Here is a 19,166-nt window from a genome sequence, read left to right on the forward strand (position 1 = left end):
ATTCGAAGGTGCCAGGCTCCCCAGCATTACGCACTCCTGCCACCATCAGTACGCACACCTTCCTTTCCCAGTCACGCGCATCAGTGTATTATTGGACTCAATCACCTGTTTATTACCTCCCCTATATCTGTCAGTTCCCCATCTCTGTTCCCCGCTGCTGCATTGATTGTTGTTTGTCGTTGTGTATCCGTGTGCTTACGCTGTTCCTGTCTTGCTCTTTGTCTGTTCCTAATTAAATGTCAACTCCCGTACCTGCTTCTCGACTCCAGCATCGGTCTTGCAAGTATAGCATAGAGAGGTACATGCATCCTGCATTCGGAGAGGGAACAAAAATCTAAACTTCGGACCCACTTGTGTTGGAGCGCACCAAAGGTCCTTTCTACATCCACACAGTCTAAGGAAGAGAAGAGTAGCTGGCCACAGGTGAGCAGATCATTAATCTGATACATCAGTCATTCAGCCTATTATTATTCATTTTCATCAGGAAACTACTCGAAGTGTAGCGACATGTTAAATAAATCTGTGCATTTCAACAAGATAATGAATATACAGATATATAGTGAGGTTACTAAGAAAACACATCCAGAGCTCTTAAAAACATCCTTGCTGAAGGCTAGGTTGAGTATGATGCAAAGTATTATAGGCTACCTGTGTCTGTCATCCACATCAGAACACTGCGGGACAAACAGGTAGTGATGTATGTTAATTTTATTTTTCTACTGCAAAAAAATAGTTTAACACACTGCCAGTGTTTTATAACCCCATTGCTCAAGTGAGCTGGGCATCCTGAAGATGCAAGACACTAATAATAAATCAAATCAAAGCAGGTAGGCTTATGCCTACAGTTACAGTAGCTGGTCTAGTCTGGCATGCTGTGTACTACACTTGATTAGGCCTACTTACCTTTTGTTGAAATGAAGGATTATTCAAAGTTCTCTCGAAAAGCAGTAGGCTATATACTCCCTAAACTCTTTGTTTTGCATTAATCTTAGGCAACCTGCTGATTTTGAAAATATAAAAGGACATTTTTGGTGTGTGTTTAGCTATTTTCAGAAATGAAAGTGCATTATTCCCATGGCCATCCAAGGTCTTGGATTGATTGGCACTGGCTTAGGACAGGCGATCATGACTGAGGCCATGTCATTGGTGCCACTTGGCCTTAATGCTTCCTACCCTGCATACGTGATTCCCAGGGTGTCACTACCCTCAGGCCTCTACCCCGCCCCCATGAGCCCGGAGTCCCACTACCCTCAGGCCTCTACCCCGCCCCATGAGCTCCGGAGTCCCACTACCCTCAGGCCTCTATCCTTCCCCCATGATTCCCGGAGTCCCACTACCCCCAGGCTTTGTGCCCCCTCAGGCTCTTGTGCTGATGCCTGCCCTTCTCAGACCACTAGCCTGCCATCCAGGATTGGAATAACTGACTCAGATCGACTAGCTCCCCGACCACCAGAAAGCTAATCTGGCTGAAGTGGTTCTGGACTGGTGAGTGAATACTAACTACATAGTAAAGAACATTGTCTGGCAGCAAGTGTTTGCTGTAGCAGAGGAGAATGACTGCTGCACTCTACAGTTCTGAGGCCCCGGCCTTTACTTTTCACCCTTCACATCCAGGACAACCTGGGACAGGAAGCAATGACCCTGATACACCCTTTGAGGTGCGACTCCTGCTGCTTCCCCTGCTACCTGCAAGAGCTGGAGGTGCAGAATCCCTCTGGTAACCCCATAGGGTACGTGGTGCAGAACTGGCACCCTTTCTACACTAAACTCACCATGCAGATTGAGAGGAGTCCTTGGATGAGAAAATGTGGTGGGGAAGATCAGTAAGAAATGAGTTGGATTGCTGCAGGAAGTTGTCAAGATGCAGATAACTTTGTAATCTCATTCCCTATGGAACTGGAAGTGAAGATGAAGGCTGTGTTGCTGGGAGCCTGCTTCCCCAGCGACTTTATGAAACTAAATGACTTAAAATCCCAAATTTTACTCCCACACTTTCTACCCTTAATGGACTATGAGAACCCTTGGGTGTGAAATAAATCAATGAGAATATTGATGGGGGATTTACTGACAATTGTTTCCTATCCTCTCTGTAAGGTTTTTGTGCATACTGAAAGTGTTTTTTTACTGGACTCTATTTTTCTTATGTATAATTTATCATAGGTGCACCTTCTAGGTAGGCGACAGTAATACAATCGATGAATTAAAAGGAAATGTACAAAGCTGCAGACATTAGAATGCACATCATTTCAGTACCATGGACAGCGTGATGACAATAGCAGTGTTATACTATTTTTTTCTACTTTGGGATTTTTTTATACCAAAGTTATTGCCAGACTTCTAAAACAAAGTCCTCAATAGAAACTGCCAATAGGTACACAACACTGTTACTTTGGAGGACATTTTCATTGAGCAAAAGAATTGTGCAATCAGGACCAAACTTTGTTATAGTCTTCCAGCGTGATTTCATTTGAAACCTTTCTATGTGCGTTATAAGGAGGCGATTAATTAACTAGAGTTTAGTAAACTGAGCAATACACATAAATAGTCACAGATTTATAACGCATGATTGTTGAACAAGAAAGGTTGCTTCGGTAAAGTTACAAATTCTGCCAGGTACCAAATTCTCTACTCTGTGTCGTGCAAGGTGACATCTCAAAGCCGTTGCAGAGTCTGGTAGTGACAAAGTGTGTGGAAGGGCCTGGGGAGAGGCCACTGCTAAGGACCATAGGTAAGAGGAGTCTCAGGGTACATAGGCTCTGGATTCAAGGTTGATGTCCGCACTAAAGACTTTATTTGAAACTCATAATTAAAATAACACACTTTCAGTTAACAACTTATGATTTAGCAAACAAAGGACAACGGAACATAGTAACCCCGCTTTTCAGTGAATATATGCAGCAGGTAATATCCCAGATGATCTCTTTAACATTCTATTAACTTCAAATTTCAACATGCTTTACATTGAGCATCAATGGATGGAACATGGAAGTTGTCAATTCATACAGTTTTTGTTTAATTTGAATCCTGATGTTGTTCAGTGGGCAGAAAATGTCACCTATAGGGATGGTAATGTGATCCGTCTCCTCTACATTTCTACACTCCCAGCATCACCGCCTTCACCTTCACTGTTTCATCCAGAGACCTCACATCAAAGTTTACATCTGACCAGCATTGACAGACAACACATGCACCATGGATCTTAAGCTGGGGCTCTCTCCTCTTGTTCTGCACAGTGAGTTTGGGCAGGTAAGGGTGCCACTCCTGCACCACGTACCCTATGGGGTTACCAGAGGGATTCTGCACCTCCAGCTCTCAAATTAAAGTTTGTTATAACTTACCTTATAGTTTATGACTCTACCATGCATAATGTTTTCACTTTCCAGGCTTGCAGTTGATGCAGCAGCCAAACATAGAGGCAAACAGTTCACTGCGCATGAGCGAAGGTGTGGTGTGAATTTCCCCTACTGGTAAACCGACAACACAGTGGCGGCCAGTGCTATAAGCAAAATAATCAACTGCTTAGGGCCCAACTCAATGGCCAGGGGCACCTCACAAACTGTGAAGGGGAACCCTTAACAGGATCCTGCTTAGGGACCCCAAAAAGCTTGGGCCAGTGATAAAAGTAGGCCTATTGGTGAACTGGTACCAAATGGTGCTTAATAGTGCTTGGTTGGAATGAATCCCAGATAAACAAACCAGTCACTCCTAGATTATTTACTGTGTATGTATTAATACTTTACCCACACAATATAAAATGCTACTGCAACCAATAGAAATCTATCATCATAGAGTGATAATGTAATCTTTCATAAGTGGTACATCCTGTGTCCAACTTGCAATAAACCCAACTGGCCAGCAGGAATCACTATTCGATATATTTTCAGTGATGTTGCATGCGTGCTGTAACCAGTCATCTAGCTAATCATATACAGTCAACGCAGCTGCTTTCTAGTGCGAGCTGCACCCATCAATACAGCTCCCTCCGATTCGACACCAGTGTCAACCCACCGACACAGAGCAGAGGAAGAACACACGCAAACGGTGAGTCATCCATCATTTCATGAATATGTTAGAATATCTCAAAATGATTCGATGCACCAATTTGAGCTAAACATTGAAAGCAGAATGGCTCAGCTAGATAGCTATAGATAGAAGTCTCTCAGAAATCCCCAAATATGTTCACAGGGATGTAGCAGCTAGCTAGCCTAGTTGATAGGCTACACCAGAATTAATGTGGGCAAAGAACAGAGGCTTGGGCTGCCAGCTAATCGTGCAAGCTTACTAAAGGCATATTGGTAGTTTCAGAATATCACTTTTCTCAATAAAGTCTTGTAGCCAGGGCTTTTCTGTGACAGACAGATTTAGAGGAAATTACTTTACAGTTATAGTTAACAATGGCCTGTAAAACATTATAATTCCCAATGTGACATCAGCTAGCTGGCTAGCTAGTATTAGTAGCTTTCTCGCTTTTTGTCCTCCCTGTCCATTGAGTGAATGGGGAACGATGACACCTCACTCGCTAGCGTAGTGGAGCGTGCCAACTATTTCAGCTGCATTTCATTGTTGTAACGAAAAGCCTTGATGTAAGTGGCAAAATGATGTGCCCATAGCATCCCTGCGGTGTTGGAAAAAAAGTGTAAACATCTGTAGCAACAAGGAAGCTTGGCTATAACCACGAAAGTGTATGACATTTTTCAGCTCAAAATGAAGCTGTTAAGGAGCGTCATGCAGGCATATTTTCTTGCTCACAGGATGCAAAATAGTTAGCTATATGTAACTATACCATTATTAAACATCTATTTCCATCAATACATCTTCTTATTAATGATTTAAAAATGAACTTTCTTTTAGCTTGAAGCTTGTTTAGATGTAGGGGTCTCCTGCTGCTGGGAACTCTGAGAACATCAGATACAACTGGAACTTTGACACCAATGTTTCACCCAGTGACTACCAGAGTGGACTGTGTAGGTTCTGACCCATTTTAGCGCCCCATCCGTCACTGGAACAACAGTTAGGCTAAACAGTTATTTCACCTTCAAACTGTCTTCTATCACTCAGGTAGAGGAGGTAGGTATAAGCCTATTTGGGTGTTTGGCTTACATTGAATGTGATTTACACATATAAAATGGAGACTGAAATATAGTTTAGGCCTAGACTACATAATTTGGGTTTGAAGCCTTAGGCTGTTTGGGATTCCGTGCAATGCTACCCGATGTTGAGGGGTAGCTCCTCTGAGGCAGAAAAATAGTAATAAAACCCAGATTTTTGGGAAAGTCCTGCCTACTTTCTGCAGTATGTTGAGAGTGTCTCTTTGGCAAAAATATCTTCCTTGATGTTTGAGCAAATGCAGCTCACATCAACATCAGTCACCCACGAAGCATCGTTACCCATTGCTCCACAAAAGCCACAGCCCTTGCAGAGCAAGGGGAACCACTACTTCAAGGTCTCAGAGCAAGTGACGTCACCGATTGAAACGCTATTTAGCGCGCAACACCGCTAACTAGCTAGCTGTTTCACATCCGTTACACTAGGAATATTGTCTATTTTGCCAAGATCACTTAAACTGTTGTTTGGTTGTGATGTGTGTAATATTTTTTCCATGTTCACTTTATCGGCTAGTGTTTTGTGTGGCATGGTAATGGTCTGTTGCAAAGTCTTAAGGTGTGGGTTGCTCTATCTATAGTCCTACTCAAAAGGCTTAGAAAGATGTTTGGTTTCGAGAAATAAAGATGGTGTTTATTAAATGCACAATTTTATTTTCTGCGACAAATTCCTCACTCGTCCTCTGCAATGGAAGTGATATATTGTGTCTGATCTAATTAAGCAATAAGGCATGAGGGGGTGTGGTATATGGCCAATATACCACGGCTAAGGGCTGTTCATAGGCACAGCTTTTAGCCATGGTATATCGGCCATATATCACAAACCCCAGAGGTAAGTTATTGCTATTATAAACTGGTTACCAATGTAATTAGAGCAGTAAAAATAAATGTTTTGTCATACCCGTGGTATACGGTCTGTTATACCACTGCCCAGTTTATAATTGTATTTATGAAACATAATCAACGCTGTTTCTCATTCTGTCATGCCAGATGTGAAGGTCGACTGAAGGTGTTTTTTTTCTCCCACAGGGCATTTGAACTAGTGGCAGCTTAACCCCTTTTTGGAGGTTACGAAAGACTAGACCCACCCCCCCAAAAAACTGGACCCCTGCCTCTGTATGGAAAAATCCCCCTTGCCTGAGAAAACAGGAGCCAAACCGGTAGGACCCACTGTGTTGAGCAACACAGCAGGCACACCACCATGTTCAGTCTGATCAAAAAGGAGAAGGATGGAGGGAAGAAAGAGAAGGATAAGAAGGACAAGAAGGAGAGGATGTCTGCAGCGGAGCTGCGCAGCCTGGAGGAGATGAGCATGAGGCGTGGCTTCTTCAACCTCAAGAGAGAGTCCAAGCGGGATTCCAAGAACAAGCTGGAGATCTCCAACCCCATCCCCATCAAGGTGGCCAGCAGCCACGAGCTCAGCCTCACTGACATCGAGTCAGACGGCCTGAGCAACCGCAGTAGCATGGTGCTGGACGCAGACGGCCTGAGCGCTGCCAGCTCCACCGATGACCTGAAGGGCGAGGGGGGCGGCTGTCTGGACAAGGACCGGGGCTCGGTGCGAGACCGCGTGGCCCACTTCGGCTCGATGGCCAAGCACAACTCCTCTCAGGTCATGAAGCGCTTCTCCTTCTCCCAGAGGAGCAAAGAGGAGAGCCCCTCGGAGACCTCCACACTCTCGGGACAGAACTCAGCTGCTCCGTCCCCGCAGGTGGAGAACAAGGTGTTCGACCCGCAGAGTAAGCACAGCCTCCAGCAGCAGAAGCTGGGGGTGTGGGTCGGGCCAGCACCTTGGCCAGTGCCGGTCAAGATGGCTCGCATCCCTGAGGTGGTGGACAAGACCTTTCCTGCTGACCTGAGGCTCCCGGTTGTCATCCCTCCACAGTCTCCGGAGCCACGGGAGCTGGAGCTCCAGCGCCGCAACACGGGTGACTTCGGATTCTCCCTGCGCCGAACCACCATGTTGGACCGCGGAGCCGACGGAGGGGTCTACCGGAGGGTGGTGCACTTTGCAGAGCCCGGGGCCGGCACTAAGGACCTGGCCCTGGGGCTGGTGCCGGGAGACCGTCTGGTGGAGATCAACGGGGGAAACGTGGAGAACAAGACCAGGGACGAGATTGTGGAGATGATCCGTCAGTCTGGGGACACGGTGAGGTTGAAGGTGCAGCCCATCCTGGAGCTGAGTGAGCTGAGCCGCTGCTGGCTGAGGAACACAGACGGCCAGCGCCGAGAGGCCCAGGATGTAAGTTACCCCAAATCACTCCTCTACTTATCACCTAGATAGACATTCTATTCAGACCTACAACTTCTAGAGAGGCAACCCAGGGGCTGGTTTGGCTCTTCTATACTGTAGGGTTGAATTGGACCCAACATATCACACTCGTTGGTGTGGGTGTGTGGAAAGTCAGTGTTGTTAAATGGTGGAGTGAGTCACCAATGTCAATGTTTTTTTTCATGTTTTAGCATGATGGGTGTTGTAACTTTGGAACTGTCTGATGGTGATCACTTTTGTTAACAAACAACCACATTTCCCTCCCACTTCCCACACAACTTGTTTACAGGTGGCCTAACCTATGGAGTGGCCCAGACACTTAAGTCTCTCATTGTTTCCACAGCGCACTTCAACCCATGTCCAAGTTTGGTTTTTGTATGAACTAACAGAAAACTCTTAGAGTAAAAAAACAATTACAGAACATATATGTTCTGTTGGGAAACGTTAGTGACGAACTTACCACAGCTCTGACGGCTTGAAGCAGTTTTTATGAGACTCTTCTTGCCATGTTTCTTCCTCTCCTTATATACATTCTGTAATGTTTAGGTTTCAGCCATGCTTTCTTGTGGGTGTCTGGGCTTGATGTAGAAATGTCACCTTGATGTGTGCAGCCCAGCCACAGATGTTGAAGGGCAACATGGAGTGGTAGACGGAGTCGACTTCTGGCCGGACCACCCGGTTGATATCAAATGGAAGCTGTTGTGGCTAATCTTGTATTTTATGCTCTGCTTGTTGGTTTTATCAGATAAGAAGGCCGTTCTGCCCGGGCTTCAGCTTCTGTGAGGGTAGATACGTAAGCAAGTGTGGGTACGTGTGTGTTCTTCAAACACTATGTCTGCATGCTGATGTAAGTAGAAAGTGTGTCTGTGTGAACAGGCTACTGTTCGGGAACTGCTGTCCAGTTCAGAGTTCAGACAGAGGAAGTGTTGTCGAGGCAAACAACTCCAGCTGTGTGTGTGTGTGTGTGTGTGTGTGTGTGTGTGTGTGTGTGTGTGTGTGTGTGTGTGTGTGTGTGTGTGTGTGTGTGTGTGTGTGTGTGTGTGTGTGTGTGTGTGTGTGTGTGTGTGTGTGTGTGTGTGTGTGTGTGTGTGGGGGGGGGTGAAGATGAGAAGATGGGCCACACTTTCTTCATGCTAACTTGCAACAGTCGGAATTGAAATCTGTTTGTGATGATATCCATTTATTACACTGCTATAAAAAGTGCTTGTGTGTGTGTTCACCGTGTCCTGTAATCACTCAAGAACAGCAGACAATGTATCATGTTTGTTCAGTCATCTGCAAATAGTTATACTGCTGCATAAGTTATGTATCAATATATATATATTTTTTAATCTTTTGAAAATGATATTCCTATCCAAGAATTTCCCAACAGCTAGACCTAACCGCAGTGCTCTGAGCCAAGTCCTTGTTTGTCATCTTGTGGACTGGATGTTTGTGATGTTGGTTAGTAAGATGGTTATGTTACTGTTCCAGTGTAATAGTGGATTGTTGTGCAGCGGTGAAAAGGGTGTGTTTTGGATTGTGTGTGTGTGCAATTATGTGTGTGTCTGTATACTTGCAAGTGTGTGTGTAGTGTGGTAGGCCTTGTCCCTGATTAGGTGGCAGACAGTGGTCTGATTGCGGTCAGGGTCAGGGAGTGTTATGATACTTGAAGGATACTCTGTGCCTAAAAACTAGGTTTACAAAATGGTCACACATACACTACCAATTCATGACCATGTTTGTTGTCACCCAACACCACACTGCTCCTCTAGATTTAGGTATCTGACCTTCAGCCCGGAATAATTGGCTCTTTGAAGCTTAAGGGCATCAAATGGGTCAGTCTTAATGCATAGGTGAAAAGCCTACACTCTTAGAAAAAAAGGGTTCTAAAAAAGTTATTCGGTTGTCCCCATAGGAGAACCCTTAGTTGTTATTTAGTCTAGTCTGTGAAAGGACATGGAATAGCAAGGCACAAGCTTGTCTTAGCACACTTGTCTAAACTACACAGAGAAGACATGGCCGGCTACTGAGAAATTTGGAGAGATTTGAAAAACACTGGGGAAATGATCCGTTCCCCCAAAATATGCTTTTCTCACAAATGGGTGACATGGTAGCACCGCAGAACCCCTTCCACTCCCCCACCCCTCCTTTCTGCCTCACTCCGGAATTTTCGGCATTGTTCTATTTTGGAATTTACCAATAAACAAAGAAGGACTTTGCTGTGCTGTTCAGTTTGAGGCCAGCCTCCCCCTTTTGTACTTTTCCTGGCTCTGCGCCTCCCTCCCTGTGTAGTGTAGGCTAACCCACTGCTGTCTCCCAGAGCAGAAACAGGGAGAGTAGATCAGAATCAGATCCCAGGCGCTGACTGACTTCCACTGCTGTGAGAGGGTTAGAGTCTCAATCTGACAGATCATGATGATGTAGTCAACACCCTGAGAAGTGTGCTTTGGAGTAGGGCAGGGAATGGCCATGGACCTCACAATACGATATTAGCAAGATACTGAGGTGCCGATACGATTTGTACTGCTTTTTAGTTTTGTTTATTTGATCATTTAAAACAAGGTGCACTTGATTAAGAATCATCAAGGATAAACACAAAGTTTACGACTTTCATGATAGCATTGTGAAAGTATTCAGACACCTTCACTTTTTCCACATTTTGTTACATTACAGCCTTATTATAAAATCTATTAAATATTTTTTTCCCCTCATCAATTTACACACAATACACCATAATGACAAAGCAAAAACAAGTTTTTTTGAAATTTTAGCAAAGAAGGCCAGCATCCCAGAGTCGCCTCTTCACTGTTGACGTTGAGACTGGTACTATTTAATGAAGACGGGTACTATTGAGACGGGTACTATTTAATGAGGCTGCCAGTTGAGGACTTGTGAGGCGTCTGTTTCTCAAACTAGACACTCTAATGTACTTGTACTCTTGCTCAGTTGTGCACCGGGGCCTCCCAATCCTCTTTCTATTCTGGTTAGAGACAGTTTGCGCTGTTCTGTGAAGGGAGTAGTACATAGCGTTGTATGAAATCTTCAGTTTCTTGGCAATTTCTCGCATGGAATAGCCTTCATTTCTCAGAACAAGAATAGACTGACAAGTTTCAGAAGAAAGGTCTTTGTTTCTGGCCATTTTGAGCCTGTGATCGAACCCACAAATGCTGATGCTCCAGATACTCAACTAGTCTAAAGAAGGCTAGTTTTATTGCTTCTTTAATCAGAACGACAGTTTTCAGCTGTGCTAACATAATTGCAAAAAGGTCTTCTAATGATCAATTAGCATTTAAAATGATAAACTTAGATTAGCTAACACAATGTGCCATTGGAACACAGGAGTGACGGTTGCTGATAATGGGCCTCTGTATCACTATGTAGATATTCCATAAAAAGAATCTGCCATTTCCAGCTACAATAGTCATTTACAACATTAACAATGTCTACACTGTATTTCTGATCGATTTTATGTTATTTTAATGGAAAAAAGTGTTTTTCTTTCAAAACAAGGACATTTCTAAGTGACCCCCAAACCTTTGAACAGTAGTGTATAATTTGTAGATATCGATACTTGGGAATCCCCCAATCCCTTGATGGAGCTGTTAAGACTAAATGAATTTAGTGACTTCTTAGTTTTCTGTAATCAACCCTGCTCCGTTCCTGTCCCACATCCCTGCCAGCACTCTCCCTCTCCTCTCTCGTCTTTCAGCTGATGCCCACTCACAATACTGAGTCTTTGTTATCGCTTGTCATGTAGCTCTATCACGTAGCGAGCAGTCCTGTCCCCTAAGGGGGGGAAGCCAATTTGGAGCTTTTTGTTTGTGTCCCTCAATTGGCTGAGATTCAAGGGCCCTTGTGACACAAAGTCCTAATGAAAGGCTAATCTGCCCCAGCAAGCCGTGTTCTGGCCACATGTTGTTCTCTGGAGTTTTTGGGAGAAAAAGAAAGAATGGAGAGTGACTCTGGAACTGTGGGCCCTCCCTCCCTGGGCCCTGGAGTTGGTTTCTTCGGAAAAGCCCCTTTGAGTCACAGTGTGGATAAGATAGTTTTTAAACTAAGTGGCCGAGTGCTCTGTTTCCATCACGCAAACAGGAAATGAGGGCTTATTGAGGTGTGTGTGTGCGCGTGGGTGCGTTTTTGCTCTCCATCCTTTTGTCTTCTAAAACAAACATTAACAGCTTGTACAGTCAGGTCATCCGTTCAAGTGAAGGAGAACCAACAGAACGGTAATTTCTCAGTTCAACAAAGGCTGTAATGGAGGCACACTTCACAGGGACACAAGCAGCTGCTCTACTCTCACTCTGAAATGGCTTTCCAGACCCATGGTAATTAGACATTCAATGCAGAGTCTGTTTCATAAACAACTAAAAGTTAATGAAGAAATATCCAGTGTGCAGGGCAGACACCTTAGCCATGTGGATGAAAGACTGTTGTCAAGCCTAGAGTAGGGAACATGGGCTTGTACCACAGCTGTCCCAAGTACCGTAGGGACACAATATGGACGTATGCGTAATATTTAATTAGTTGAAAGTCACAGAGAGAAATAAGTCATTCCAGTACTTGTGCTGTTTAGGAAGTTTACTGTAACTGTATAGAAATATGTCCCCTGGAGGCTACTGTGACCCTTACAGTATGACCCTCTATCCTCCATCCTCTTGGAGCCAAGTAGCTCTTGGAGCAGGGGGGTCGGTCGGGCGCTAGGGTTGAGTAGGGGCTGAGTGTGTGGGTGTTTTTCTATTTTTAAAGTTTCCCAACATTTTTTACGTCCAACTTTCCTTGGCAGAGAATGACATGTTGAAATTCTCCTCTTCCATAGCTCAGGAATGTGAGGAGGTCAGGAGGCTGTCAGGGAGTATGCTCTGACACACACACACACACACACACACACACACACACACACACACACACACACACACACACACACACACACACACACACACACACACACACACACACACACACACACACACACACACACACACACACACACACACACACACACACACACACACACACACACACACAGATGGAGATTTACCAGTGCCCCAGACAGACAGGAAGCTCCCAGTCAGTGGCGCATGTAGACAGGATATCCTGCAAGGAGCACCAAGATGGGGAGAAGGGATAAAGCTTTGCGGTTCACAGGAACAAACAAGATACTTAGGTCTATTTTGGCCCTGGATAAGGCTGGGGGTCCACCCAGACAATGGGCTCATGTGTGAATGCATAGGATTTAATTCTCAACCTAGGCAAAATACAGCAGGTTGATTAACTTGTTTGAGGATGCCAGTTTGTAGGACTTTTAGAAACCGGATTCCTCCTCCCATGATTGACAGCTCTTGGCATCAGCTGCCCATTTCTCTAAAACAGGCCTTTTTGCTCTCCCTGAGCTTCTTTCAGAGCTTAACCCAAGTCATCCTGAATTTACTGTACCTGGATCCATGTCAAACCTGAGCAATAACAAACGCCACGCCACGCCACGCCACGCCGGCATCCTGACATGTAGCCTACATCTGCTCCTGCTCCTCTCTCTCCTGTCTCCTCAGCAAATACCTCTGAAAACTCTACACACGCAAAAAAAACTCAGCAATCCCAACCAAGCCCAGCTGGGGTCATTTCAGTCCACAGTCCAACCCCAACCAAGCCCAGCTGGGGTCATTTCAGTCCACAGTCCAACCCCAACCAAGCCCAGCTGGGTTCATTTCAGTCCACGGTCCAACCCCAACCAAGCCCAGCTGGGGTCATTTCAGTCTACGGTCCAACCCCAACCAAGCCCAGCTGGGTTCATTTCAGTCCACGGTCCAACTCCAACCAAGCCCAGATGGGTTCATTTCAGTCCACGGACCAACCCCAACCAAGCCCAGCTGGGTTCATTTCAGTCCACGGTGCAACCCCAACCAAGCCCAGCTGGGGTCATTTCAGTCCACAGTCCAACCCCAACCAAGCCCAGCTGGGTTCATTTCAGTCCACGGTCCAACCCCAACCAAGCCCAGCTGGGGTCATTTCAGTCTACGGTCCAACCCCAACCAAGCCCAGCTGGGTTCATTTCAGTCCACGGTCCAACTCCAACCAAGCCCAGATGGGTTCATTTCAGTCCACGGACCAACCCCAACCAAGCCCAGCTGGGTTCATTTCAGTCCACGGTGCAACCCCAACCAAGCCCAGATGGGTTCATTTCAGTCCACGGTCCAACCCCAACCAAGCCCAGCTGGGGTCATTTCAGTCCATGGTCCAAAGTGGATAAGGGATCCAACATTTTTTCCCCCGTATGTTATTAAATGTATTAGTCAATTGTTTATGTCTGGGTTTTATGATGCACATTAGTTTAATAGCTTCATGGCTGCCGTTTCCTCTCCTCCTCTCCAGTCCTTCTAGATGTGTTGTGACTGTAGAGCAACGTTGTGAGTCAGTATGTGGATGAGGCCCAGTGCCTTTTTAATAGGCCTCTCTGGACTCGGTATAATATTCCCTGTGAGAAGAGTTGTTCTATGACCTGTCTGGGTGGGCCCCAGGCTAGCTGGCTAGTTCTCCACAGTGGAGGTAGGAGACTGCTGAGGAGAGGAGACTCACTACCTTGTAAAGACGCGGCATGGCCTGTTACTGCAGTGGTGCCCACGGAGAGGTTGTCTAGGACTGGGGCTAGTCTCTCCACCCACAGCTGTGTACCAGATGTGGGCAACACACACAAACATACACACATGTGTATACACACTCATGCACGCAATACAAACATACATATACACACACACTGGCTTAATCTACAGTGCATTCGGAAAGTGTTCAGACCCTTGACGTTTTCCACATTTTGTTACGTTATAGCCTTATTCTAAAATATATGAAATAAAACAAAATTGACATCAATCTACACTCAAAGCGAAAACATTTAAAAAAAAACATTTTTGCAAATTCATAAAAAACATAAATAGCTTATTTACATGCGTATTCAGACCCTTTGCTATGAGACTTCAAATTCAGCTCCGGTGCATCCTGTTTCCATTGATCATCCTTGAGATGTTTCTACAACATGATTGGAGTCCACTTGTGGTAAATTTAATTGATTGGACATGATTTTTAAAGGCACACACCTGTCTAGGTCCCACAGTTGACAGTGCATGCCAGAGCAAAACCCACCTGTGTCCTTTGACACTTTATAAACTAGTGATCTGCAGTGTTTGTCATTCTACCCTGATGAAGACAGCTTGTCTGTTGAAACATTGGACATTGTGCGGCTCTCCTTTTCTTTTTCAAGTGTTCTTCTCCGCTAGCCAGCACCTCGCCTAAACAGGTGTGCGTTCCTTTTGCCTCCAGAGCAGAAACCAAGCCATTCGGTCGAAGGATTGTGTCGAGGCACAGATCTGGGGAAGGGTACCTAAACATTTCTGCAGCATTGAAGGTCCCCAAGAACACAGCGGCATCATTCTTAAATGGAAGTTTGGAACCACAAAGACTCTTCCTAGAGCTGGCTGCCCAGCCAAACTGAGCAATCGGGGGAGAAGGCAGCACTCCACCAATCAGGCCTTTACGGTAGAGTGACCAGACGGAAGCCACTTCTCAGTAAAAAGCGCATGAAAGCCCGCTTGGAGATGCCAAAAGTCAGCTAAAGACTCTGAGATCATAAAAAAGATGATCTGGTCTGGTTAAACCAAGATTGAACTATTTGGCCTGAAAGCCAAGCGTCACGTCTGGAGGAAACCTAGCACCATCCCTACGGTGAAGCATGGTGGTGGCAGCATCATGCTGTGGGGAAGTTTTTCAGGGGCAGGGACTGGGAGACTAGTCAGGATTGAGGGAAAGATGAACAGAGTAAAGTACAGAGAGATATTTGATGGAAACCTGCTCCAGAGCGCTCAGGACCTCAGGCTTGTGGCTATGGATCACCTTCCAACAGGACAATAACTCTAAGCACACAGCCATGACAGCGCAGGAGTTGCTTCGGCACATATCTCTGAATGTCATTGAGTGGCCCAGCAAGAGCCCAGACATGAACCTGATCGAACATATCTGGAGAGACCTGAAAATACCTCTGCAGTGACTCTCCCCATCCAACCTGACAGCGCTTGAGAGGATCTGCAGAGAAGAATGGGAGAAACTCCCCAAATACAGGTGTGCCAGGTTTGTAGCGTCATACCCAAGAAGACTCAAGGCTGTAATCGCTTCCAAAAGTGCTAAAACAAGTTTTTTAAATTTAACTAGGTAAGTCAGTTAAGAAGAATTTCTTATTTTCAATGATGGCCTGTTCAGGGGCAGAACGACAGATTTGTACCTTGTCAGCTCAGGGATTTGAACTTGCAACCTTCCAGTTACTAGTCCAATGCTCTAACCACTAGGCTACCCTGCCGCCCCAGGGTAGTACTGATTAAAGGGTCTGAATACTTGTGTAAATGTAATTTTTTTTCTGTTTATTTTATCAATTTGCAAACATTCCTAAAAACCTGTTTTTGCAATGTCGTTATGTGGTATTGTGTGTAGACTGATGAGGGGAAAGACACATTTAATCAATTTTAGAATAAGGCTGTAACATAACAAAATGTGGAAGAAGCCATACTTTCCGAATGGCATCTATGCTGAATACACCTAGAATGGTTATGGGTAATCCCTGGAGAGTCTACAGTCCCCTTTGTTGTCTTCTTCTCTGTTGTCCTGGAGAGGCCTTGTTGTTCACAGCCCTATATCCCCAGCCTGAAACAGGACAGCAGAGCATCTCCTCTGTTGTCCTGGAGAGGCCTTGTTGTTCACAGCCCTATATCCCCAGCCTGAAACAGAACAGCAGAGCATCTCCTCTGTTGTCCTGGAGAGGCCTTGTTGTTCACAGCCCTATATCCCCAGCCTGAAACAGAACAGCAGAGCATCTCCTCTGTTGTCCTGGAGAGGCCTTGTTGTTCACAGCCCTATATCCCCAGCCTGAAACAGAACAGCAGAGCATCTCCTCTGTTGTCCTGGAGAGGCCTTGTTGTTCACAGCCCTATATCCCCAGCCTGAAACAGAACAGCAGAGCATCTCCTCTGTTGTCCTGGAGAGGCCTTGTTGTTCACAGCCCTATATCCCCAGCCTGAAACAGGACAGCAGAGCAGAGGAGAGCATCTCTGCCATAGGAACAAAACAAAAGCACCTCACTACAGTAATGACTCACTGCCACAAACACTCCACTGACTAACTAGTGTGTCCCAGTCCCACTATTAGCCCAACCAGCTCTTCTCTAGCCATGCTGCTGTTTGTGTGCTGTTTGTTGTCAGTGTGAAGTCAGCCGAGCAGAGACGGCTTTGCTTGGGAGCGGCCTGGTGTGTTTCTGTGTGCTAAACACAGCTCTGGAGGACTGGCCTGCCTTGCCACTGACCCGCAACACAAAGCCTTCTGGGAACTTTCTGCCACATTCCACCACGGCCAGTCGGCCATGCTGTGTTGCTCTGCTCTGAGGCTGAGGAACAATTCCAGCAATGGTTATTTTTTTGTGATTGGGCCCAAAGTTTTTTGTGGAGGGAGGGAGGAGTACAGTGGAGAGAGGGAAGAGTATCGTGGGGAGCTTGTTGAGAAGAAACTGTTGTCTAGTGTTTAACTTCACTAGAGAACAATATGCTCCGAAAGGCCATAGTGATCAATGAGAGAATGCTGAGTGGGTTGCAAAACGTAACAGTTAATGGGTACAGTGCAGATATATCTTCACCTTGCAGGGATATGTACTTCTTTTTCAGTCCCATCATGCAGGCCTGCAGTCCCACCCCTAATGTACTACAGCCTTGTTTCAGGTTTTGTTTTCATTGTCACCTCTGGTGGATTCTGTGTAGAAGGAACAACCTAAGCTTCTTTAACCTCTATGGGATCGGTGTCCCTATACCGGGGCGGTTGTTGGATCGGTGTCCCTATACCGGGGTGGTTGTTGGATCGGTGTCCCTATACCGGGGCGGTTGTTGGATCGGTGTCCCTATACCGGGGCGGTTGTTGGATCGGTGTCCCTATACCGGGGCGGTTGTTGGATCGGTGTCCCTATACCGGGGCGGTTGTTGGATCGGTGTCCCTATACCGGGGCGGTTGTTGGATCGGTGTCCCTATACCGGGCGGTTGTTGGATCGGTGTCCCTATACCGGGGCGGTTGTTGCTAACGTGCGCTAATGTGACTAGAATGACGTTGTAAGTAATATCCAGGACATAGACATGTCTATGTGCAGAAAGCTTAAATTATTGTTAATCTAACTGCACTGTCCAATTTACAGTAGCTATTACAGTGAAAAAATACAATGCTATTGTTTGAAGGGAGTACACAACAACAAAACTTTTATCACAGCACTTGGTTTGAAACATTCATCTCTGAAGGTAAATAATGTACTTACATTCAGTAATCTACCTCTGATTTGTCATCCTGAGGAACCCAGAGATAAAATGTAGCATAGTTTTGTTTGCTAAAATACATTTTTATATTCAAATGTAGGAACTGGGTTCTAAAGTTTGAACCCCTGCTGTATCTGGAATGGTCTAAGGCACTGCATCGCATGGGGTTCGATCCCAGGCTGTGTCACAGCTGGCTGAGACTGTGAGACCCATGAGGCGGTGCGCAATTGGCCCAGCGTCGTCCGGGTTTGACAGGCCGAGATATCCTTGTCCCATCACGTTCCAGTGACTCTTGTGCCGGGCTGGGCGCATGCATGCTGACACTGTCGCCAGGTGTATGGTGTTTCGGAAGATGCACGGCTCTCGACCTTTGCCTCTTCTGAGTCCGGATGAGAGTTGCAGCGAAGGGACAAGACTGTAACTACATTTTTTTGAATGCCTTGTGGGCCGGATTGAAGTGCCCAGCGGGCTATACATTGCCCCCTCTTGAGTTAACCCCTCAAACACTCGCTAGCTCACTGGCTGTTAGAATTCACAGATTTCTACACAACACAGTAGATCTTCTTCATCAAATTGAAACACTCACTCTGTCTCTAGAAAGGCTGAGGTGATTTGGCTCCATTTGGCTTTATCTTGGTGCACTCCGTGAGTTTCTCTGTTTACTTGAATATTACAGTTCAGTGGCGGGCTGGCAGCAATCTGTGATAAATCAGTAGCGCTAGTGTTCTCTTCTCTCCTCTCGTTGGTTATCATCCATTTCAGAGCCTCACTGTCTGTCTGTCTGTCTGTCTGTCTGTCTGTCTGTCTGTCTGTCTGTCTGTCTGTCTGTCTGTCTGTCTGTCTGTCTGTCTGTCTGTCTGTCTGTCTGTCTGTCTGTCTGTCTGTCTGTCTGTCTGTCTGTCTGTCTGTCTGTCTGTCTGTCTGTCTGTCTGTCTGTCTGTCTGTCTGTCTGTCTGTCTGTCTGTCTTGTTTTTTTCTTTCCATCCCGTTCCATCCCCTTTCCACCCTGTTTCCACCCTGTTTCCTTCCCCATTCCTCCTTTCCTTTCCTCCTTTCCTTTCCTTCGCTTCACCCCTAGTTGTCCTTTCCTTCTTTCTCCCTCACCCTGCAACCTCCCCCCTCTCTCTCTCCCCCTCCTTGTGTTCTTGGGCTCTTCTTCTCAATCTACAGTAGCTTTCTGTTTCTCCCCCTTTCCCTCTTCCAAACCCCTCCCTCTACACTCCTCCCTCCCTCTCTCAGTCTGCCCCATTCCTCTCTTTCTTTGGGCTCTGGTATTTCCGGTTGGCTTGGCATCAGTTCTAAACTGTCTGGAAGCCATTTTGGTACATTTTGAATATTTAATATGGACTGTGAAAAACAACAACCTCAGTCAGACCCAGAGGAACCCCTGTAAAATAGTAGAGAAGAGCGCTCTGTAGTGTGGAGAGGTGCCCTAAAGCATGGGGCTGTGTGTGCCCTCAGTTCACCACCTCTGTAGTGTGGAGAGG

At 45.9% G+C, this 19,166-nt stretch overlaps 1 protein-coding gene and 1 pseudogene across 3 annotated transcripts in view; both read left to right on the forward strand.

Moving 5' to 3' along the window:
* The first annotated feature begins 1,125 nt into the window (after positions 1 to 1,125).
* LOC123992261 lies at positions 1,126 to 2,031 on the forward strand (annotated as a pseudogene).
* A 1,892-nt stretch (positions 2,032 to 3,923) lies between these two features.
* LOC123992636 (unconventional myosin-XVIIIa-like) overlaps positions 3,924 to 19,166 on the forward strand; it is a 155,443-nt gene continuing 140,200 nt past the window's right edge. For all 3 annotated transcript variants that reach the window (XM_046293949.1, XM_046293950.1, XM_046293951.1), the window contains exons 1-2: positions 3,924 to 4,041; positions 6,132 to 7,344. In XM_046293949.1, coding sequence (XP_046149905.1) covers positions 6,304 to 7,344 — 1,041 coding nt within the window. In that variant the 5' untranslated portion in view covers positions 3,924 to 4,041; positions 6,132 to 6,303. The remainder of the gene's footprint in view (positions 4,042 to 6,131; positions 7,345 to 19,166) is intronic.

Source organism: Oncorhynchus gorbuscha, linkage group LG13, assembly GCF_021184085.1.
Source record: "Oncorhynchus gorbuscha isolate QuinsamMale2020 ecotype Even-year linkage group LG13, OgorEven_v1.0, whole genome shotgun sequence".
Taxonomy (NCBI): domain Eukaryota; kingdom Metazoa; phylum Chordata; class Actinopteri; order Salmoniformes; family Salmonidae; genus Oncorhynchus; species Oncorhynchus gorbuscha.